General features: G+C 32.4%; 3 protein-coding genes and 2 long non-coding RNA genes across 5 annotated transcripts; 3 read left to right on the top strand and 2 right to left on the bottom strand.

The window, feature by feature from the left end:
- The first annotated feature begins 463 nt into the window (after window positions 1-463).
- LOC126852031 (transmembrane protein 17B-like) lies at window positions 464-1,820 on the top strand. Its single transcript, XM_050596500.1, has 4 exons — window positions 464-715; window positions 1,035-1,138; window positions 1,228-1,341; window positions 1,418-1,820. Exons 1-4 carry the CDS (start codon window positions 622-624, stop codon window positions 1,670-1,672), a joined length of 567 nt encoding a protein of 188 aa, XP_050452457.1. The 5' UTR covers window positions 464-621; the 3' UTR covers window positions 1,673-1,820.
- A 66-nt stretch (window positions 1,821-1,886) lies between these two features.
- On the bottom strand, window positions 1,887-3,293 carry LOC126852024 (glycolipid transfer protein). The gene is made up of 5 exons (XM_050596489.1): window positions 2,978-3,293; window positions 2,800-2,855; window positions 2,605-2,726; window positions 2,369-2,519; window positions 1,887-2,220 (listed from the first exon to the last, which is right to left on the bottom strand). The coding sequence occupies exons 1-5, from the start codon at window positions 3,114-3,116 to the stop codon at window positions 2,038-2,040; spliced, it is 651 nt and encodes a 216-aa protein (XP_050452446.1). The 5' UTR covers window positions 3,117-3,293; the 3' UTR covers window positions 1,887-2,037.
- A 1,373-nt stretch (window positions 3,294-4,666) lies between these two features.
- LOC126851985 (uncharacterized) lies at window positions 4,667-9,992 on the bottom strand. Its single transcript, XM_050596407.1, has 5 exons — window positions 9,439-9,992; window positions 7,464-7,841; window positions 6,516-6,950; window positions 5,786-6,378; window positions 4,667-5,572 (listed from the first exon to the last, which is right to left on the bottom strand). Exons 1-5 carry the CDS (start codon window positions 9,439-9,441, stop codon window positions 5,359-5,361), a joined length of 1,623 nt encoding a protein of 540 aa, XP_050452364.1. The 5' UTR covers window positions 9,442-9,992; the 3' UTR covers window positions 4,667-5,358.
- LOC126852081 (uncharacterized) lies at window positions 7,720-10,252 on the top strand. Its single transcript, XR_007687783.1, has 3 exons — window positions 7,720-7,856; window positions 8,127-8,274; window positions 10,124-10,252. It is a non-coding gene; the product is annotated as an uncharacterized LOC126852081 (long non-coding RNA).
- An 867-nt stretch (window positions 10,253-11,119) lies between these two features.
- Window positions 11,120-17,303, top strand: LOC126852069 (uncharacterized). Its single transcript, XR_007687771.1, has 4 exons — window positions 11,120-11,365; window positions 12,081-12,324; window positions 15,015-15,145; window positions 16,616-17,303. It is a non-coding gene; the product is annotated as an uncharacterized LOC126852069 (long non-coding RNA).
- The last annotated feature ends 6,335 nt before the right edge of the window (window positions 17,304-23,638 follow it).

Raw genomic sequence — 23,638 nt, 5'->3', positions numbered from 1 at the left:
ATTTAAATAATCGAAAAATCATTAAAGTATAAAACAAAACATTTTTACTTTAAGAAAAATAATTATTGTTCGTAAAAATAGCAACAAAATGATAATTTATAATTTCTGTCATTTCGATTCTTACTTTAAGAGAAGCTCTTGCATTTTATTGGTTTAAAAATAATTTTAATGATTTAATGACATTTTTGCAATTAAAATGACATATAAAAACACGATATAATTCGGATAATTTGTACTTAGATAAAAAAAACAAATTTTTATTTAGTTTTTATATTTGTACTTAATTGAAATTTGCAATTTTGTTTCATAATTAAATAATAGATTTTAGCATGGACATGCATCAACCAGCTGTTTTACCATAGCAACGAAAAATAAATCTGGCCAAGTAGTTCCGCCAGCTCTAAAATGGATCTAGTTGACGCTACTGTGCCAACCAAGAAAAACGATTTCATAAAAAACGGCGCGACTTCTCTTAGCCTTCTCTCTGTTACAAGTATTCATTGTTGCGTCACGCGATTGAATTTTTTGTATGCAAAAAATTGAAATACAAATTCGGATTCGAAATATGTATAATTGAATTTTACGTTTGCACCTGAACGTGAGAATCTTATGTTATAAGCAATGTGGATGTGGAGGACATCAATTGTTACTGCATCGGATCGTATATTTCCCGGTTTAGCCTATTACGATCGGAAAAAGGAATTTTATGATGTAGGTATGCACTTTATCGTCAATAATGGAAACGGTTGCCACGGGAAACGATAATAAGTAAATACTTGCGATTGATTCATTAATTGATTATTATAATTAATATGTTTATCCGATATTTTGACAATTACAAAAAATTTCAGATATGAAATATTTAATGTTAATTAACAAAATCTTTTTCCATTTGTTATGACGTAAATTACTTAATGCTATTAAACTTTTACTTTTAACTTTTTTATATCTGAAGAACACTTGTAATAATTTTACTAGTTCGACTATCTAATTTAAAATCATAATTCTTATGATTAGTTATTCACTTTTTGCAGGAAATCAGATACAATCCAATTTGCCACTCCAAATGGCATTGTACTTTAATGTAGGGATATTTCCATTATGGTTTGCTATAATAATTGTTAACTTGGACGCAAAAGTAAATACAATAAAATAGAAAATTTTCTTTAAAGTTAGTATTTAAAAATAACATCCAAATAAAGAGATATATTATTTTCTATTTTACAGTATTATTATTTGACAGATGTATACAAAGTTATAACTATAGCGGTATTTATTGTTATTTCAACATTGGAAAGTTTACGACTATACTTGGGATATCTTGGAAATTTAGCAGAAAAGGTAGTATATTTCAATAAGATAGGAGGTAAGTAAATTGGGGATAAATAATTGGGGTTAAAAATATTACTTTAAACAGATTCCAGAACTGGCAAGTTTTTGGCTGATATCTACTCTCATACATTTTCCTTTAGAGATGTTCCTTCTTTTTGATAGTAAAACTATACCTCATCTTAGCGAAACAATTGCTAATGGTGTCATGAGTTTTCTGCTCATTATAGAAATTATTACAGCTACAATAGCTTTGAAGCAGTTGGCAAATCATCATGCTAAAAGATTTTATGTTGCACAATTATATGGAATTGATAATATAGAGTATATTAATGTGTATTGACTTTATTGCTTCTGTGTGTGATTTTATAATATAATATATATTATTGTGTTATATTATAATACTATATATCATAATACTTAATGCAATGTGTGATATTTAAATGATGTTAGATCTAATTTTTATATTTTGATATAATTTATAGATATGTAATATATATAATATATATATATACATTTTGTGTAAAGAAATTCATAATTTCATGCAAACTAGATATTACACATAAATTTTTCTCCTAGCTTTATTATATTAATTTTTTTAAACATAGTTTGTTACTTTATCTTTTTTGTTAATATTTTTTTGCAGTATAAATAGATTAATAAATTAGATTAATAAATAAATTAAAATCTAAAATGAATTTGATTATATTACACTACAGTAGTCACTTCTAGATTATGATCATTATAAAATTTCTTTAAAGCTAACACATTTTTCTTTAAATTTATTAAGAACAACTCCATATTATATAATGTAACTTCCTCTTTATCCGGTTGTCCATCTGCTAATGCGAATAGAAGTTGCGAACGAGTAGGTGTCATACGTGATAGGAGCTATAAAAATATTTTCAATTTTTAGATACAATATTATTATACTCTTTTATTTATTATTAGTATTATGACTTTTTCTAATCTAAACATTTATTAATTATTATATTTTATTAATTTATTAATATTATTATATAGAAAAATTTATACTTACATTGAATAATTGCTGTGCCATCCAACCATGATATGGCTCTAGAGTCTCTTTATATGCCTCTTTTAAAAATGCAACTAAATCTTCTGTTGTTTTCCCAGTTTTATGGTCCTCCACAATCTTTTCGAAGAATAATAAAATCATATGTAAGGCCCTAAAAATAACATTTAACAACTGAATAAAAATGTCACATATAGATATCCATATTTAAAGAAGAATTTGTGCAGACACGTTCAAACCTTCTCAACCACATTAAAGCATCAGTTGCAATGAGATCTTTCTCAGTAGATTTTTCGAGCAAGATCATGTCTTGTAGAGTTGAATTATTTTTTTTATCCATAGAATATCTGGTTGTAAGTTTCTGTAATTGAAAAATATATATTAAAGAATCCATACTAATTTAGAATATTTCTTACATCAAAGTTTAAACTTACATCGATATTGCCTTGCATGTCATATCGTACAGGAGCAAATAATTTGCCAAATTTATCTGAAATACGGATTTGTTTTTAGTGCTTGCGTATCGTATCATGTTTAAGGTAAAACTTTTGCAATTGTTCAGCAACGATTAATCTTGATAATTTCAGGTTAAAATTAGAAATGGATATATACCGACTGTGCGCACAACATTGCGAGCGGCTTCTAAAAATTCTTCCGTATTTATTTTATTATCGATTATTTCAGGAAATTGCACTCCATTGTCAGATTCTATCGCAGTTTTTTCTTGGATGATTGAATCGGTAGATGACATGTTCTATAACCTCGAAATGTATGCATTTGACATACATATGTACATCTACTGTGATATAAAACGAATTACGCTGCTATATTGTCATTATCGGCTTGAAACAGTTTTGCAATAATATTATGACATTTGGAGAAGTATGTTTGACATCACTCTTATCTGACAGAATATTTATTACTTATTCTTGAGAGTTAATAATATTTTGCATATAATAATATTTTAATATATAATATATTTTAATAATATATAATATATTTTAATATATAATATAATTTATATAAATAATATAATATTATTAAACATAATAAAACATATTATTTTGTGATATGAATTATTTCTATATATTATTTTATACTTTCTTTAATGCAAAATTTTTATATATTATTAAAAGGAAATGCAAATAATATAAATATAATAAAATCAGAAATTAATATATTTATAATAATACATTTTTATAAATTTCTATATATTTTATATATTCTATATTCTCAAATAACTATAAATTTCCGGAATATTTAATTTTTAATTTTACATAATTCATTATATGATGTGTTAAATAGTTATTATAAAATATTTAAATTATAGTTAAATTATAATTAAAATATTTTTAAATTATATTGATCTTTATTTTTTTATTTATTTATTTATTTATTTTTTTTTTCAAAAATTTTAAATATTGTGTAATTTTCCATGTTTTCTTTATACACATGATTATACTGAAAAAATTACAATCATTATATGTAATATAATATATTCGTTAGAAATTATAAAATTACAATAACATTTTGAGGGAAAAATGGTTTAATAATTTGTAGTCACGTTTTTGGCTAATTTTATATTCCTAGTTTAAAATACATAGATTCTTCTCGCTAATTTGCAAAGTTGATAGTATAATATTGTCTTTTTAATTTTTGATTCACTACCCTAATTTATTATATAATAATAATTTAAGATACTGTACATATGTTTATAATATAGTATACAAGTGTTGTTTTACTTTAGTGCGATTTTGTTAAAACTTATATCACTCATCTTTTTACTTATTCTACTCATAAGTATATAATTTTTTGCATATATATTATTCTATGAAATTTTTCGCAATGTAGTTACACACATACACACAAGCATTTCCAATATCTTATATATTAAACGTATTATTCATTATATTTGTCAATGCATTTGTGCACGCATTATCGGTGTTGTCAATTAATTATTATTTTTACTAATAAAAGTTGAGATAATAGCTCATGTGAAACGTTAAAAATTATCATTACAAAATTAATTACTATTAAGTAATACCCTTCATTTAAATATATTTGATAATAAGTGTTGTACATGAGCAAAAAGTATATCTCATATAGTTATCAAATATTTATTATTTAGCTATGCAACCATACGTTATTATAAAATTTATATCACCTATACATACTCACGTACATGCAAAACAGCAAATTTTCAGTTATACAATCGTATATATATATATATATATATATAAATCATAAAAATAAATTTATTAAATTATATAATACCGAAAAAACTTTTTTAAATCTCATGTAAAAATTGCCTTATGTTTCTGTTTCAACTAACGTTATTTGCAATTTCAAAAACCAAAGATATAATGGCAGTATAAAGTACTTAATGATCTTAAATGAATCTTAAATGAAAATCATATATAATGTATATGAGGTATTTGGATCAACTCTATATATTTACTTAAATAAAAATTGGAAATTTATTTTGACATATTATTATACATATGTTATTCACACAATGAAAAATTAACAATTCTATTCACAGAATGAAAAATTAATAAATATATTCACAGAATAAAAAAACTACTCAACTCATCATAAGAATTAAATTATCAACTCTGTAAACATCTTCGTAAATGTCATTTTTCAAATTTTTATTCTGATTCAATATTGTATGATATAGACATATATCTAAAAATATCAATTGATCTATACCGATCTGTGCCGATCTTTTTTTTTTCTCTCTATGTGGATTTATTATCAAATACATAATGTGTAAGGGATATCAATACGGAGAAAAAATTGTTTTTATATATTTTTAATTAAAAAAACGCATCTAATATAAATAACTTTTATATAAACTGAAGAAGAGAGAGGAACAAAAATATCATTGGATAATTTACAGTATGTATATTAAGCCGATATTGCTTACGGACTGTAATAACATTCGACGGAGACTAGAAGATAAAATTACGCATCATTGTTTCTGCTGACCTTTAAAAGGCAGTGGGAAGAGGATGTTTGAGCACATTCCCGGTGGAGTCTTCGGCAACTAGGGTAAGGGTGGTGAGGCAGTGGGGTGGAGGTGGTGGAACTAGAGCCTCCAAAGGTGGTCGCGAGCCAGGAAATTGGCGAGAACCCAAAACCATTCCTCCCGAACTCTCTCTAAGCTCTATTACTCGTATTCCATATCGCGATCTCACTACATTTCTGATGAATAGAAAAAAAAGATTATTTTTAAAAATAATTATGCCTATTTGACCATAAATTATTATATATAAATAAATAGTTCAAATTGAATAATAAATATTTAATTAGTTATAAAAAAATAAAATTAGATAATAAAAATTTGAATATCTTAATTGTTTATTCTTAATTGTTTATATTTATTCTAGAAAAACATACTTTTAACAGCAAACTCACCTTTTTCCATCGTACTCTATTTCATGATGATGCCTATTAGAAACATTGTCCATTTCGCTGTTGAACCAGCGATGATAAGAAAGTAACGCCGCGCATGACGGACCCCAGAATGTCCGATCAGGTTGCGTTGGAGGTTCCGACGTGATCAAACTTTTAGAGAGAGATCTGTTAAGCTCGGGACTAGCCGGTGCTGAAAGTCTTCCAGGCAACTGCTTCGAAGTAGGTGACGGCGTGGGTCTAGATGTTTCCGAGAGCAATCTACCTCTTCGTGGACTTGATAATATAGATTCTTGCACGGTTACCGTAATGCTGAGAGGTCTGCTAAGAGCGATGGTCGTGTGTTGAGGATCCCTTCGGATAGGATTACGATTGAAATCAATTCCAGCCGCGCCCACGAAAACCCTATCGACGTAGTCGAATCCTCGACCCATTATCCCCTCTCGGGTATGACCAAGATCGAAAGTATGACCAAGCTCGTGTAGAACAGAACCTAACGTCGTCGCCAAGCAGCCCCCATGCGTGCCCCGATAATTACTGTCGTCCATGAGTTGCTCGGTATCGATGATAGTGGTATCCAGAAACCTCGGTAATATCTATATTACAAAATATATAATATTCTATTTTTAAAAATATCACTCTTTTGACAATGTTTTATATGAAGTAAGAAATAAACAGATTTCTTTCTTCTCACATGGAGTTATTTTTATTCACAGACAACACATCAACCAACCTGAGCCATACGCGTAGGCCAAGTATGAAGACAGGCAGAGCCGAAAAGCGCTAAACCACCTCCACCAAGAGCCGCATGACCTTGCGTCCTCGCTAAAGTATCCTCGTGCGTTCGAGGGCTAGGCGCTCCACGGTATCTAGTACATGATAGAAATGCCAGGTATTTGCGATCCTTGGACGCCAAGGGACCGGTCATCAACTCGCGCGCGATTAACTCCCAAAGCTCCCTTTGCTTCATTGCTCGTGCCTGATCTACATGAAGCATACTATGCATCACCAGACATTCCGGACCATCTAAATCTCTTTCTAACTGGAAGGTTTTTCTGCCATAACCGGCTTCTAGGAGTTTTTCGGCCGTCAGAGTCTGAAGAAGCCTGGCACCAAGTCCTATCCTCGTTGCCGCGCTCTCAGGTGATCGATCCTCATTACGTGGACCCTGAAAACGCAGATTAAATGCAGTTTCGTTTTTAATTTATAATTAGAGATTTTGTAGCTTTTTGTGAGCAAGTAGCGAGATCATAATCATTTTACACAATTAAATGATAAAGAGAAAGAGAAAGAAAGAGAGAATAACTGAATTAATGCGCCGGCAAAGTATGTAGGTAAAGTTAATGACGTTACAGCTATTCATGTAACCGAACGTCGATCGATAATTAGAAAAAGTGCACGCTACGTTCCAAGTAGCTGAATTATGAATCATAATCATTTATTTGTATGATTTTTTTTAAATGTCAGTTATCAATAATCGAAATAACATTTTTATATATGATGAAGAAGTTTCAATAATATTGTTTAAAATATGATTAGCAAAACAATTGATTATACAATAATAGATTATATGATCAAATCTGAAATTTTAAATACTCATGTAAAATAATTTATATATTTTTTTATTTATAAAAAAAGAGAATTATTTTTTTATATAAATTTATTTTTATTGTCATTATACCTGAAAATAACCATCATGACCTGCACAGATGACATAGACCGGTGTTACTCGTAGCCTGGTGGTTCTCGGCTCATATACAAGCATCAATCTTCTTTTATGTCCGCCTGCTTCGAGCTCTAATTTGTTCGGACCACGTGCCAAATCCACCAAGACGCGGAATTGTCCCGCGATGATCGGCCACTCCGAAGTCACATTTTTATGACCTCGAACAGTAATGTAACTGCATAGCACGGGTGCTCGACCTCTTATCAAGGCCAAGCTGTAAGTCAAGGTCTCACCGTCCACCAGATTGCATATTGTGATACCGTCCGGATTACCGTTTGCCGTGAAAGTACGATGACGGCGATGATTGTCTGCCAATGTCGCGTCCGCAAGTACCTGGATATATATAATGTAATGTCTTGTATTTGTACTTTGATATCTTCTTTCTTTCTAACACACGAAAGAGTGTCAAGTGATTAAAAATATTTTCCAAAATAGATATTTTTTTTCATACAGAAAGATATATATATCTACCGTAAAAAAATAATCTCGAATATAATTTGTGACTAATTTTATAAAAAAAATCAAAATTTATCTCTTAATATATATCATTAATTTTAAAATAATATTGTAAGGAATAAAGAGTTGTGCTAATTAATGTCATTGTTTCGCTTTTTTCAGTTTGAAACTCTTTCAACGAAAGCGGCAATTTAAACTCTCATGGATAAAGAAAAACAGATCGATACAATCACTTCTCGAACGATCGTTCTACAAATACTCAATCGCGAAAGGCATACGGTTCCATTTCCTGGTTTTAATAACTACGGATGTGAGTATATTCGCGCGAACACGACTTAGGTATATTTCACTAAGTGATCGATATCCGCATAAGACAGTACATGTTAATGATCTGTAAACCGAATATACACTGCATACAAAAGTGTTTTCAAAATCATAATTGTCTAAATGTGCAATTTCGTTTTGTTGGCGCTTTGCATTCTTTTCTGCTCATAATTCGAGAATAATTAAATGTTATTAAAAAACCTAGAGAATATCAACGTGTTTTTATAGATAAAATATAATATAGAATGTGATGTATTTACACACACCATGTTTGCTATAGTTTAAAAAAAAATAAGTAATATAAAAAAATAGTTTTAAAAATATGTTTTTCATCTTTCTCAACATTTTCATATATTTTTATCAATAGATGATATATATAAATGCAGTACAAATATAGCAATAACAAAAAATAAAATATTCATATAAATTAACTTTTATTAATTTATACAATTTCTTACATGTTGCAATATTGTAACATGTAAGAAATTGTGCAAATAAGATTCTAGTCACGCTTCGTGAAATTATCTAAATTATCTGCACATGAAATATAAATTAATAATAAATAAATCATTTTGAAAGAGAAATTGCAAAAAACTTTTCAACATTGTAAAAAATCTTTCCCGTCACGTGCTGCTATCACGCGGTAAATTGTGCAACCAAAAGCGTACTCCGATTATGATCCCTCCCGTCTTTCCTGTCATTAGATCACGACGTATTAAGCATTAGAACGAAAGTCATATTTTCACTTAATGTCAATCGTTCTTCTACGATTCAGCCTTATTATAATCCATCCGGCTTTTCTCCATTTCACTAAAAAGATTTCCGTGATACACGACTAACCAGTCGCGAGTAAGGCAGATGACAGCAGCAGACGACGCACTGCAGCACGCAGCACGTCTATCAGTCATGCGACCTCCTTCCGCGCACGACACGCGCGGAATCCGCGAGCAATAAATGTGGCAAAAAAAAAAATATATAATTCGAGTATTTTGCTTTAAAATTTATATTTATATTTCTTCTAGATTTTCAGAAAAAAACGAAAATCTTTAAGCAACGTGTTCACGGCTACCCTTAATTGCTTTTAGCGAATATTATCAGCCCGATATACCGTAACGTTATACATGAGATTTGCTTGGGATCGTTGACTTACCATTTTGCAGAAGGCGATTAGAGGTGGACGAACGTTATCAGAGACAGCAGGAGGTGCCGAGAGAACGGCTCAGCCGGCTCCGGACATGCGGAGTGAAGGACTGTGGCGCCGAGGCGGCGACGAGTGGCGGGTTGCGGTACTACGGCGTCGCCGCCGCAGCGGCGCATGCAGACGCGCACCCGCACTCTCGTCGCGTCCTTGTCCGTCTCGTCCTCGTCCTCGAGTCGCTCCGCGTCGCGCTCTCCGCGTCGTCGGGCGTCGGGTGTCCCTCCTGCGCGATCACCACCCACCCACCCGCGTTGTTACACATATACACTGCGTCATCCGTTGCTCGCGGATACGTGCGATACGTGCCGCCCGCGCGACTGCAAAATACGATGCAAAATCCGCGAAACTAGGCTGCGAAGTGCGCCACAAAGAACGGCCATTTCTCACCATTTCTCACCCTGACGAAAATAAACAAGTCTTATTGCGCAGAATCTACTTTGACCTTATATCGAATTACGCTCTATTATATTGCTTCTTGTGGATTTTCAATAATCATACATTTTTTAAATTATTTATAGGTAATATATATTGTATTTTTTTCCTCTTCATGATATTGCTGTTAATAAAGATATCACGTTGCACGTTGCTATCAATACGCGCTCTGTAAACGAAACGGCTTATAATCATTTTTTTACAGGGATCTAGAAAGGACATGCCTGCGCGACCACAATGAATCCTCCAAGATATATTGCAGTTTGTATCCACAGCAGAGCGCTTTTATTTTTCAAACTTGACGGCGAGAGCATATGTTGTCCCTTTTATAAATCGTGAGGCAAGTATGCAAAGGCCATATTGTTTTCCTTTTTATGATAAAAACTTTTTCACCTACTTGACTTATCTTTAGCGGCAATTTGTGACATTTGTACATAAATATAAACGCGTTCTCGATCGACTAAACGCATTTACGACGATAAATGGAAGATATGTACTTCCATTTCCTATCGCGCCAAATTGTTTACGCGCGCACATCGAAAATTGGATGCCTACCAATTTCCGGACTGTACAAAATTGCCTCGTTTAATAAAGCGTTTTAGGATTTCTATTTTTTCACGTACACGTTTGTTATAGAACGTCCGTCTCTTTTTCGGTAAAAAATCAATGAAATTCACGGATTTTTTCAGAGCCTTTTCATTGTCAGATTTTTATTATCGAAACGTTTCCTTGTGTGATTATTATTTATATAATATTAATATTTATATTATCAATATTTATATAATATTAATTCTATATTAATCCTTTAAGTAAAATAGATAAAAATTAGTTGGAAATTATATATAATTATATATAATTATATATAATTATCTATAAATATATATATATATATATGAAATAATATAATAATAATAATAAAAAATACTATTGATATAATTAAGTGTATATTAAAAGTGATATTAAAATTATTAGTCTACGTTTTAACAATTAAAAAATTGAAACTTTAAAATATTTTTATTTTCACAATCATTAAGATATAATTATACTATAACTATTCTAACACTTTCAATTTTGCTTTAATTTTAATAAATTAAACAAAACTCGCAATTAATTTTCTCTCTCACTCATATTTTTATTACTTGCAGCAAGAAGAATTGCGCCAAAATTTTGGACATGCTTTCAAATTTCCAAAGTACATCACGCTTAATTTCATTTGTTAGTGGCTTGCGTTGCTTCCAAAGGGGATTAATGAAAGTAATAATGGATCTTTGGGGAGTAATAAACGCGAGTATCATGTGTCTGCGCAGAGAGCGAATTTAGCGCGAAGGACGTACAGAAACTAGCTCGTTTGCAAGTCGTCATAACAGATCTTTTCCTCTTGGCGTGGCCAAAAGGATCGATAGACATACGTAGATAAATAGAATATTTGCCAAGCTTCGCTTGAAAGGTTCGACTCTTCGCAAACTTTTAACAGAAATTTGATTTAGAACGTTAAGGAACTTTAGAGAATAAATTTCTGGTCATTAGTAATTTGCGTGGTCATACCCACGCATTAGACGCATCCGAGATAGTTTATGCGCTTAAAAACCACTCTAGAAACGAGGCACTTTCAAAGTAAGAATGCAAGTTACATTTGTATAATCATAATCTATCCAATCAACAATTTACGCAAGTATGGCAACGCACAACGAATAAATATTATCGCGAGTATCTCGAGATGGTAATAATGAGGGACTCGTGGCACAAATGGAACGTTTACACGCGAGAAATCGTTTCGCGCATGTAACAGAGTATCTCTCAAAAAAATTTTTGCCCAAATTGAGCAAACTTTTTAACCCAAAATTATGATATAAAAACGTATCTAAATATATAGATGTGCCATATATCTATGATCTTATAATTTATATGTTGTGTGCGGCCAACAATATTTTTTAACTCGATTATTCATAGATTGACAGCAAAACGGCTGGTGATACTTTTTTATTTCGAAATTCATAATTCTTCAAATTTAAAGGCACATTTAAAATTGTAATATTGACTTATTAATCTTGCATTCTGAAAAAATGCTAATGTAAACAAAAAATTTTACAGTAAAATGTGACAATATTTTAATGTATGATACTACAACCTTCAATAATTGTACAATATTTTAATCGTTCCAGTGTTAACGAGCGATCTTTCGATGTCAAGTTGCGGTCTAGTAAGAATGTATCGGCCGTCTGAGAATTGAAGACGTCGCTGATTCAAGCGTGTCAAGGTCGTGCGGGAAGACAACACGATCGTGCTCGTTCAGAATTTGCGGCAGGTGCCACATGGCACGACCTGCACGCATTTGCATCCGTTTCGTCGACGTGATCGCGAGGAGACGACGTAGGGCAGCTCCGAGGTCATCTGAGAATATATCTGGTAATTTCCATATTACGTTACTTTTAGATCATTGACACAACATTGCGCAATAAACTTTTTTTGCTCGCAATTTTTCAGTAAATACGTAAACGAACAGATTTTTCTTTCTTAAAAATGTAATATGTTGTTTCCATTTTTTAATTTAATGCTCTAAATATTATCTTTTTGTTATAATTCTATCATTAGGTTTATATATCGAATTATATGAAATTTTAATTAAATGTAAAGTTTTTTACAATTTATGAGGAGCAACTAGAAGATATGCGAGCGTATCTTTAATTAGAAATGCGTAAAGTGCGCGTTATTGATCTTGTCTCCAACGCCCATTTTTCCTTGTACGTTTCATAGGGATCAGATAAAGTTTTAAGAGAGAGAGAGAGAGAGAGAGAGAGAGAGAAAAGATTTATATATTTAGAATTATAGTTTTTACATAATTGCAGTTTATCGCTAGAATTTTTTTTATGTCATATATTTCAATAAAATAAATATAAATGTATTATATGCAAGGTAAAGTTCTACTATTGATTTAGAAGTTTGATAATAGCTTTAAACTATTATATGTATACACATATATATATATATATATATATATATATACATATATATATATATATATATATATTATGCTCAGCATCGACAGCTCATATGTTCTGTTATCTGCATAAAAAAAGATATTGATTACATCGAAAACGACGAAAGACAGAGTATTTTTATTTATTTGAAATATATGTATATCTTATTTATTTATTCTTTTACAAGTTTTAATCTTTTATGTTCTCTCTTTTAAGCTGATTCAATGGTTGTTTGTCAAATATTTGTTTAAAAAAGAGCCGAAAATTCTTAGAATGTTTAATGAAATGGATGTTATATGTATATATATATATGCACATTACTAATTTTTATATTGAAATATAGATGAAACATGTATATTTCCTCACAGCATATAAAAGAATTAATATTGGTTTTTCATAAGAGCGACTATTATTAGCATCTTCCATTTTCAAGATGAAGGGAAATCATTTTTTCTGAGTGTATGGTTTGCTTAATCCTGAAATATTGAGATTTCTGCGACGCGCACATCTCTCGCTTTGCTATTGGCTGATCGAGTGTCGCATAAATGCTAGGACTGCGGAATGTGTCGAAAGAGCGCCGGAAACTGCTTTTAAGACAAATCATTCTTGGTTTGATACTATAGGAAAGAAATAAATCTCGCATTGCTCTTATCTATCAATGAAAATGTTTTCACCCAATGATATAATACAAAAGAAACGGTGATAAATTTGAATAGAATTATAATAATGTGTATGAAATTGATATATTGGTATTAAATTTTTATTAATTTTAATGTTCTATCAATGTTGTGAGAGAATAAGACAAAATATTAATTTATCAAGTAGTGCAACACAATTCTTTTCTATTAGAATAATCTGAAAATTAATCCAAGTCTGTATTTTATAGTTTCTTTATCTTATATGAATCTTTTTTCGAATTCAAAATATAATCTCCATAATAAAAACTCTCTCTCTCTCTCTCTCTCTCTCTCTCGCTTTCTTTTTTCTGAATATTATAAATGTTTTCATATATAAATCATTTGATATATCCTCAATTTCATATAATCTTTTGTTTCTGATTATACAAATTATATAACTTTTTGGCAATTTAATTAATATAATAGAATTCTATACAATTTATGTATTAAAATATAGATTGTAGTCATAAAAAAAGCAAAAAATAATTCTTTTTCTCGAGAGATAATAAACTTCCTTCCTTCAAAGATTCTATCATTCATTATCACATCTCTTTATTTTTCCAAGTCACTTAGCAGCATTCCGCTATCTCCCGTTTTTTCTAATGTACTTTTCTGGAGAGAAAAGGAGCGCGGTCGCAAAAGATACGAAGATCTATGGCAGGGAGTTTCATTTTTCCGTGGAGCATTAGAGACTGGCGTCGTTGAAGAGAGAAGGAAGACACCTCTCGCGACTGCGGGGCTATTATCGCGATCGGGGAGATAGTAGGCCAACTTTCGAGATGACAGTTTTATTCTCCGTGCACGGTGCGCGGACTGTGCAAAAGCGATCCTCCCGAGAGGTGCAGCGGAAGGGAAGGGAAAGAGATCCTCGAGCATGTTTTCGCTACTTTCCGAGCACGATATCGTGAGAATTTATGGTGAAAAGTGGGCCCCGTGGACGATGATCCGCGTGAAGATAAAAGTTGAGAAACCGAGGGAAATCCTCGCGACGCGACCTAGGACGAAAAATCGTTGCTCTCGTTGAGATAAATCGAGAGAGAGAGAGAGAGAGAGGGAAGGAAGGGAGCAGGAAACAACGCAAACAAGAATCTCGTTGAAGATTCGCGATATGCTCGGATGAATCAGGTTTTGGAAAAAGAGAGAGAGAGAGAGAGAGAGAGAGAGAGAGAGAGAGACAAGTGGATTCTATTTTATCTTGAAAAATATATAATCTTATTTTGTGTTTTATGTATATGCAATGTACTAAATATATTTTTTACATTTTTTAATTGTCAAATATAATTTACTTGTTTTTTTATTACATTTTTAAGAAAACAGTTTTCTCTTGTAAACTGTCAATAATAATTATTACATTTTAAATTATTATTATCTTTACTGTTGAGATTTTATATTTGTTTATAAACGATTTCATTTGATTAATTTTCTTTATTTTTTGTTGTAGTCAAATTCGACGATTGATTGTGTCTGATCGACTCACGCTGATGAACATGTGTCAACCTCTCCTGGAACCTAGCCCTTTCCCTGCGTGTCGCTGATATTGACCGGCGGGATTCACGCAGTTTACGACAAGCGGTAAGAGTGGTCTTTTCCATTTAGAGAGCCCGTGAACCCGGGCAATTTTACGGCGTAAAAGCGCGGGTAGCGCGCTCGTGTCGAGTCGAGAGGCAGTACATGAGATTCTCTCACATCAGTCGCAGGGTTAGCGACCGTGAAAGTACTCCCTTGCAAAAGTGGGACGGACATTTTTCAAAATCGTTGCGACGATTGCGTGCGCCCACAATCGACACACTTTGCGGCGGGTCGTTGCACCGGAGGTCGGTTTCCTTGTTCTTCTCACCTTCGGCCGTCCTCGGCGCGCCAACCGTGAAAGAAAGTGCAATTCCCTAATAAGTGCGTCGGTTAACGCGTTGCGCTAGTTAGCTCCTCTTGATCTTCCTTTCGATCACGCCGCTTTTCTCTTTACCATCGAAGAAGACTCTCGACACGATGCTTCTGCGAGTCATTCAAGGCATTATTACGATGACTCTTTCAAGTTTTCGACTAGCGGTAAATCGTCAATCAATCGGGTCACAAAAATTTCGATTTGATACTTTGTTGAATTGATTCGACACTTTTACATTTGAACAATTATTTTACATTTGATCAGATAATATATCACATTATTATCGAGAATTTGTTTTCAAAAATTAGATCCATTATCTCATTTATCAATTTAATAATATAGAGACTTAGAAAAAAAGATTCTGAATTTGTCAGAAAATGTTACATTTTTACAACGTTACATTCATGAGAATTCTAGTCGCAGAGATACTAATATATGTTAAAAATTTGATTTCAGAAAGATTACAAGATACAGAAAATTTATTGAAAATTTTAAAATTTAAATTTTGATTGATCGATGAATTAATAATTCAATATTAGTACATTATAATTATTAATTGAGCATATATTGCTAACTTTAAATTATTACAAATGCGACATACTTCCTACTCTTAACAGTTATTTCGCTCAACAGCACATTAATTATAAATGTTGAATGGTTCACGATATAAATTAATCAGCGCGAAATCAACTGATTTATCATAGTTTCGATGCAGCTCACGGAGAGAAACTCAGTTTCCTATCCTTCCGTTATCAGATTCGGATTCATCATTTCGCAACAAATTATCCAACTTTTATTAGAAAGTTTGTGCCGAACATCTAGGGTGGAATACTCTCGCCTGGTCTCTCCCGCGTGCTCTCTTTGCGCCCTTCTCGTATGAATCTCGTTCGGATCAGCAAAAGGAAAACGAATTCTTCCGGTCGGTGCAGCTCTCTCGCGAGGGAATCTTCCGTCGAGATTTTTCTCGCGCGCCCCTTTCGCGCTCTCTCGGCGCGCTTCCATTTTTCCACTCTCTCATCCGCGCACGTGGTCCACGGCGTGAAGCCTCGCGCGGCGCGATCTGTCACCATCCCTTGTCTATCTATCGGCGGGCCATCGACTCGTATGTATACAAGTCGGCCAGTTATAAATAAAAATGTAGCTTTTATTGTCGCGCACAGCCGGCGCGCGCTCTACTTGCAGCACTTTCATGACAGAACGAGGGAGAGAGCCGTGAGCGAGCTGGGGGAGAAGAGAGATGCTTTTCACTGTGTCCAGAATCGGGAAGTCCCGCCGTTCGTAAGCAGCAAGGCACGGACGGGCTCTTCTTCGATCTCGAGCGCGCAAGAAGCGAACGACTTTTCTCGCTGGAAACCAGGTCGTGCCGGATGACCGTCGTGAAGCGTGCACCAGGCGTCGTCTTTCTCTCTTTCGATTGATTTATATGTGCCGATCTATTTACTATCACTACCATTACATATATGGCGTGCTACAAGAGCGAGATACAAGATTAAGATTAATAAGATTAATATCAATAGATCGACGAAGTAGTAAATATTTCTTTTAATTTCTGATATATTTTTGCTGCAATCTTATTCTTTAATTTTGATGCATAAACACTTCTATCTGTTAAAAAAAAAATTAATCTCAACATGATTTTTGTCGATTGGAAAAAGATCAGGAAATTGGCCTAATATTTTTAAAGTAAAATTTAATATTACGCATGAAGACTTACACTATATAATTGGCGTCAAACAAATATATGTTTGGTTTATTTATCATATTTCGTTTATAGATTATTTAACGCGCGATTTACGCAACCACACATTTTTGCTTATCTATAATAAATTCAACGAATTATTTAACGCAAACGACTTAAGCCAGCTTTATTTCCATTTTTTTCTGTACAGTTGACGAGGAAAATTTTTTTGTGTTCTTTCAAGTATCTTGCTTCCTCCTCAAGTGTTTTTTTTTTCGGTAGAATAAATAATATCGTACAAATTCAATTACCGAGCAGCAGGGAAAGCGCGAGTCTGGAGGAGGAGAGCGAAGGAGAAAAGCACGACAGTGGAAAATGGAGACGCAATCGTGTTTTATGTCGTAGCGCGAAACGAAAGAGAGAACACGAGCGCGAAGCAGGAGAGTGAACGACGCTGTGGAGAGAGAGTAGGCCAATGCCAGTGTCAGCAGCTCGGCTAGCGAACAAGCCCCTCTCGTCGGGCAAACTTGATCGTGAAAACAGAAAAACAACGAGAACCGCGCTCGCCGATTACGTTCCCGTCATTTTGCGAGATTTATTCATAGACCCACGCGGCGATCGCTGCGCGATTTTCGATGCGGTGCGGAAATGAATTCGATTAGACAATTACGGATCTTTTCGCGAAATTTGACGGATGCTCGTTTTTACATACTTTGATCTTCAAGACGCTTCACATAAAATTTGTCCGTTAATCTACAATCATATAGACGACTTTTATTGATTGCTTTTTTGGGACATACGGGGTATAACATTTTCTTTAACGCTATAGATTTAATGTGGAATTCTTTTGACAAGATGTATTCATCCATCGATTCTTTATCGCTGTCCAACCTCGTCCTTTGCCTATACGAAGCCGGTCAGCAGTGCAATTTTAATTCTCTCATCGCTGTGCTTAATGACAGCTCAATGAAAGGATTATGTGGATCATTGCCACGTATCGTTGATGATAAATATGCAACATTGGAAATAGGATGACGTCGTTCATCGATGTGCAGCGGCATGTCGCGTTTACCATACGTCATGCATAACACGGGAAAAACAAAAATAAAATATATATATATGAAAGCTTAGCCGATATTAACAGTCAAACGTTCTCTCTTTTGTATTATATTTCCTCTACTATAAATTTGTAATTCTATTTGCTATTATTTTTTTCGAACATTCTATTTCCAATTAAGAAAGAAAGATATTAATGAAGCTAAACGTTATAATACATTCTATGCAGAATTTTTTTATTTATATTTTCACTTTTCTATTACAATAAACAAACTCGTAATAAAATCAAAGCTACCCCTTTTTCATTTGTATAATATATATTTTTTACTTGATTTGTTAAATATTAAAAAATTTTAGTTTGTAGAAGAAAAAATATTATACTAGCAATAAAATTAAAAATACATATCTAAGGTATCCTCGTAATCTTGTGTACTTTTGAGGAATGAGAAACTCCGCCACAATCTCATTTCATATATCAGATGGATCTATAAAGTTGTCACTACTAACCTAGACATACACATACATATTGCAGATCGTGTGCAGCTCGTAGCTATCTAGTTCATTGTCAAGAGTTCGCGGTTAGCGAGATACAGAGATGGCACGATCGCGCGCCTTCGCGAGATGATTCACAGATCGCGAGATGCATAATGGCGTCAATTATTATTATTATTATTATTATCTATTGCGCATAGGAAAGGCCGGAAAAAAGATGCAGCGGATTTGCGGAAATTACATTGTAATGAGACACGCTAATGACTGCTGGAAGTAGAGCAAACGACATAAGTCGAGACACACTTTTGATTTCTCCGGAAAAGCCGCTATCCGCGAGATTGGAAAAAGCGTAAAAATATAAAAGAAAAGCGAAGAGATGAGTGGATGAGAGTATAAGAAAGGAGGTCTGTTATTATATGTAATTGCTAATTCTGTGCGACAGCTTTCATTTTGAGAATATATTATTCCACACTGAGTTTACATGTACTTGAATTATGTTTTGCAGTGATTCATAAATGCATAAAGCTATAGGTTTTCTCATCGTAGAAATAGAAATTGAAGCATACATATTTATAGAAAAATGTAATATTATATTCAATCTTGAAGTTATCTAAAAATTATTATTCAATTATATACTTCTATCTATGGTTTTGCGATTGATTAATCGATAAAATCTACAGCCGAGAATTTGCGAAAATTTAACATCGAGTTTGAAGCGAGTAGTCGTGCAAGAATACGATAGTGTTCGAATCCAAAAATCGCGTTACGACACGACGAAATGATTTGGAAATAATTTGGCATTGGGTGACGACACGCTGATAGGATGAAGAAACACATCATCCAGAAGATTGCTGGCGATTGATTTGCGAATAAGAATCCAGAAATTGAAGGATATCTAGATAAAGAGTTGAATGAACTCTATGGGATACGAGGCAAATACGGTGATAAAGAAATATGAATGAATTTCTGCCAGTCTCTTCATTAAATATTTAAAAAAGACAACTTTAACTGGGCGAATAATATACAGCAAAAAATCGCGCATTGATCAATGACAAAATTTGAATATTTCGATTTTTCTATTCTGTAATAGAATAATTTAGCACTCTTTCTTTATCGAATAGTTTATTTCTTTCCAGCGTTTAAAAAAAATTGTTTTGACATTAAATTGAATGATATTATTTAAGAACATCATGTTGATTTCTAAAGCAAGTGTAACTATCATCTTGTATAATATAATTATTCCTGATGTACTCTGGAGTCTTTTGCCTACATATTTAAAGACAGCGTTTGATCGAGAACGTGATTTTTCCAGTGGTTGTTTTAGAGAGAGTTGCCAAATACTTTTGTATCTATCCAATATTTACCTTCATCTATTACGTCGGAAAACGTAAACTGCGCGGCTATATTTCAAAAGAGATTCCGAAAACATTTGTCAGAACAGTGCGACACGTGTGAAACGTTAGAAGTATCGGATGATATATCGTGTAAGCTATAAGTCTTAACTGCTCATGCAACTGAAATATCTCGATGTAAATACGCAAACATCTTAAGGAAGTTTTCAAGAAATTTTTTTCACTATTATTAGCAATATTTAACTTTCATACAAAGTTGTGAACATATTCTATAATATATTATTTATATTCTATAATATATTATTTAAAAAAAATTTAAATTAATTGTATTAATTATAATTAAAGTCGAAATGAAATCTTTTTGCTCATTGATTGCATATTAATCTATGAGTTTATTTTTTTCAAATTTTTGTGTTTCCTAATATTTCTATTTTATTTTACAATTACACTCATTCCTTTCTTCCCTTTAAAAAATATTTAATTAATTAATACAATTAAGAAAACGATTTGATCAAATACTCGCGTTTTAAAGAATCTACAACTATTATCAAAAATAAATGTTTTTATAGATTTTGCTTATAGACAAAACCTGTTCTCTTTCTCTCTCCGTATCTCTCTCTCTCTCTCTCTCTCTCTCTTTTTTTGCGATATATGATATTGCGCAACATGTGCGGCTAGTGCGAAAGCGTGCCCAGCATAACTGGCAATTATGCGTGAGTTTGTGTAACAAGATAATCATGCATAATTTATCGCACGATAAAGAAACTTTTGTCAATATCTCTTTGCCAAAAATAGAAAAAATTGATACTAATCGTTTTTGATTGCACATAATCAACAGTATAAAACATCAAAAGAAGCGAAAAGATAGTCTTTAGATAACAAGTATAAATAAAGGGAGAAAGTTTCATTCCGAATTTGGAATTTTAAATCTTGATATTTTAACTTTTAAATGGCGAATGTTATATTTCGAATGCAATATTCAAATCACTTACACGCCAGATATATTTTAATCTCTGAAAAAAAAAATGTACAAATTCGATAGAGAGAAAGCCCTAAATTAATCTACTACTAGGATAGAAAATATGTAAATTTTGTCCCATTGATCAGTTCGTAATTTTGCCTATTTTAATCCTCTCTATTTTAATCCTCGTGCGATAACGATCTTGGTAGTCGTTTTGAACTTTATATAAGCAACAGCGATTTCGGGATACATGAAATATGTTAGAAAACATAATCTTAGATTATAGATAGCGTTCTAAAAGAGTCATTCACAAGTACATAACCAACTCATGTTTTTTATGATGTTGTAATTTGAAGTGCAACAACATCCAGACACAAGAAGGCCAAAAAACAAAAATATCTAAAGAAAGAGAGAAAGATAAAGAGACTTCTTTAAATAATTTTTTTCAGACTTTTTTAGGAACACGTGTCTCGGAATGAAATAAATTATATTTTGATGTTTTATTCTATTTTTTGAACTCGCAATGAACTTGTGCTTGAACTTTTGCTACCAGTTATAAAATCGGTTAATTTAAATTACATTAGATACAGTACAATTTAATATAAATTGAGATCTCAAAATGTGTTTCTTACGTCATTTTTAGAATAAAATTTATTTATATATTTTCTGTCTATCTATATCTTCGAAAAATCGCCCGATGAAGACAAGATAAAGCAGCAAAGCGACAATGCAAGTTACACGAATTGGAATAATCGGAGAATTTCGAGTCACGTCGACATTGATAGGCCAAAGAGTGCGTGTATTTCACTTTCGGTGCCTGAAGAACTAAATTCTTTCGGACGAATCGGGCCCGACGCTCTCGCGTGTCAAGGACAACGCGTCTATTCTCGCGTGCTTTTCTGAGAGACACGAAAATCGGGCCCCTCTTTCCATCGGCAAACATTGTGCAAGCTGACATCACGAGTAGTGATTTCGAAGATGAAAGATATGTAACTTCAATTATTATGTATAAGAGGGCAACGAAGTTGAAGTTTCTTTCTTAGGACGATTATGTACATACATGTGTATCAATATCTGTTTAACCTTTTAAATTTGGGCGGATTGTAGAACTTGACACGAGTAACGTTTTTGTTAATAGATTTCTTTCAAAAAATATCCTAACTTTTACAATGGAAGAATCATTGCTTTATATTGGAAACTAAAATAACGAAGTGTCAAATTCTAATATTGGCTTTCAACCGGAATTTAATTATATTTCTTTCACTATTACATTTCTTTTTTTATAAATCTTAATTTTTAATAAATGATCTGATAATAAAAATACACAATAAGAGAAGAAAAGTTTCATTAAACAATATAGGTCAAAATATATCGATAATTTACAAATTACAAAAAAAAAAAAAAATGATTTTAATTTTGATAGTAAGCCTTAGTCGGAGGATCTAATGAACTTTTAAAAATTAAAAGTGAGAAAAACACATAATAATAATCGTTAACTGTTATAAAAAACTCAATTTGACATCATATATTTGATGAATTTTTCACATCGCAAGAACAAGCTGATTATTTAATAATAAAAAGAAAATAACAGTGTAATTTAGTTTATGATTATGAATGATATTGTACAATCACTAAGAAGAATATAAATTGCAGATCGCTCGCAATTTGATAGAATAAATGTCACGTATTAGCGGAGACTCAATGCGGCCGCTCATCGCGAGAAATTAGGCCGAGAGGATCTGTCGACGCGTGTCCTTGACACGCTGAAAGCGAGCCCGGTCCCGTGCGTACTAACTTTTAAGGGCTTACGCAATCGGTCGCGTAGGTGTAGGATACGTTGCGTTCGGTGACGAGGACCACGTGCCGTCAAAACGATATAATGTTACCATTGTATTTATCGGACTCGCGCGACTGCGGATTATGCAAATTCGCGAACTCCATCCCCCGCCCTTCCACGTAACTGGAGCTTCGAACTTGGAATCCACGTGACTTACACGGTGCACGCGGCGTAGAATTTCGTATGCCAAGTCGGTGAAAAATTCGAGACGAATCTGAAGATTCGTGTTTAAAAAAAATCTCTACAAGGAAATTGTACGACGTTCTACGATATTATTTCCAAGTCTGTCTATATTTTTTTTTTTTTGCATAATTTAAAAATATTATTTTATAGTTTTATGATTTTTTGTTAGATGTTCGATTTATATGGATCAAACATTTATTATTGTATCTATTATTATCATTTTTTATATGCATAATGAAATAGAAATAGCAATTTTATTTTTTATTTATCAAAAATTTTTGTTGCTATTTATTCTCTTTCTATTTGTCAAAAAAATATATTTTAAGATATATTTTATTTCATAATTAAAATATATTTAAAAATATATTCTATTCCATAATTAAAATTTTTATAATTTGCCTAAATAATTTGTATGCTTTTCGCATCAAAATTGATTACGCTTAATAAATTTAATTTTACATATCATATGAAATGCTGTAATGATCGCAAGGGTGTCGGAACTTTATTTAATATATTGCGGGACCTGCGAATACCTGAACGCGCGTTTTCCATTTTACTTCTCAGCGATGTCTACATCATATTTGTCTCGTCGAAATCCTCAATCACGTTCTCGATAGAAGGTGC

Source organism: Cataglyphis hispanica, chromosome 9 (assembly GCF_021464435.1).
Source record: "Cataglyphis hispanica isolate Lineage 1 chromosome 9, ULB_Chis1_1.0, whole genome shotgun sequence".
NCBI classification, from domain to species: Eukaryota; Metazoa; Arthropoda; class Insecta; order Hymenoptera; family Formicidae; genus Cataglyphis; species Cataglyphis hispanica.
This window is presented reverse-complemented; position numbering and strand designations above follow the sequence as displayed.

What these genes read in the sequence shown, in the direction of transcription:
- LOC126852031 (XM_050596500.1), top strand. Translation starts at nt 622, where the DNA reads ATGTGGATGTGGAGGACATCAATTGTTACTGCATCGGATCGTATATTT. An exon ending in AAAGGAATTTTATGATGTAG is followed by an intron (nt 716 to 1,034) that starts GTATGCACTTTA and finishes CACTTTTTGCAG; the next exon opens with GAAATCAGATACAATCCAAT. An exon ending in TTGGAAATTTAGCAGAAAAG is followed by an intron (nt 1,342 to 1,417) that starts GTAGTATATTTC and finishes TACTTTAAACAG; the next exon opens with ATTCCAGAACTGGCAAGTTT.
- LOC126852024 (XM_050596489.1), bottom strand. Translation starts at nt 3,116, where the DNA reads ATGTCATCTACCGATTCAATCATCCAAGAAAAAACTGCGATAGAATCT. An exon ending in ACATGCAAGGCAATATCGAT is followed by an intron (nt 2,727 to 2,799) that starts GTAAGTTTAAAC and finishes TTTCAATTACAG; the next exon opens with AAACTTACAACCAGATATTC. An exon ending in GCTTTAATGTGGTTGAGAAG is followed by an intron (nt 2,520 to 2,604) that starts GTTTGAACGTGT and finishes TGTTATTTTTAG; the next exon opens with GGCCTTACATATGATTTTAT.
- LOC126851985 (XM_050596407.1), bottom strand. An exon ending in GTCATGATGGTTATTTTCAG is followed by an intron (nt 6,951 to 7,463) that starts GTATAATGACAA and finishes CTGCGTTTTCAG; the next exon opens with GGTCCACGTAATGAGGATCG. An exon ending in GGCCTACGCGTATGGCTCAG is followed by an intron (nt 6,379 to 6,515) that starts GTTGGTTGATGT and finishes TTTGTAATATAG; the next exon opens with ATATTACCGAGGTTTCTGGA.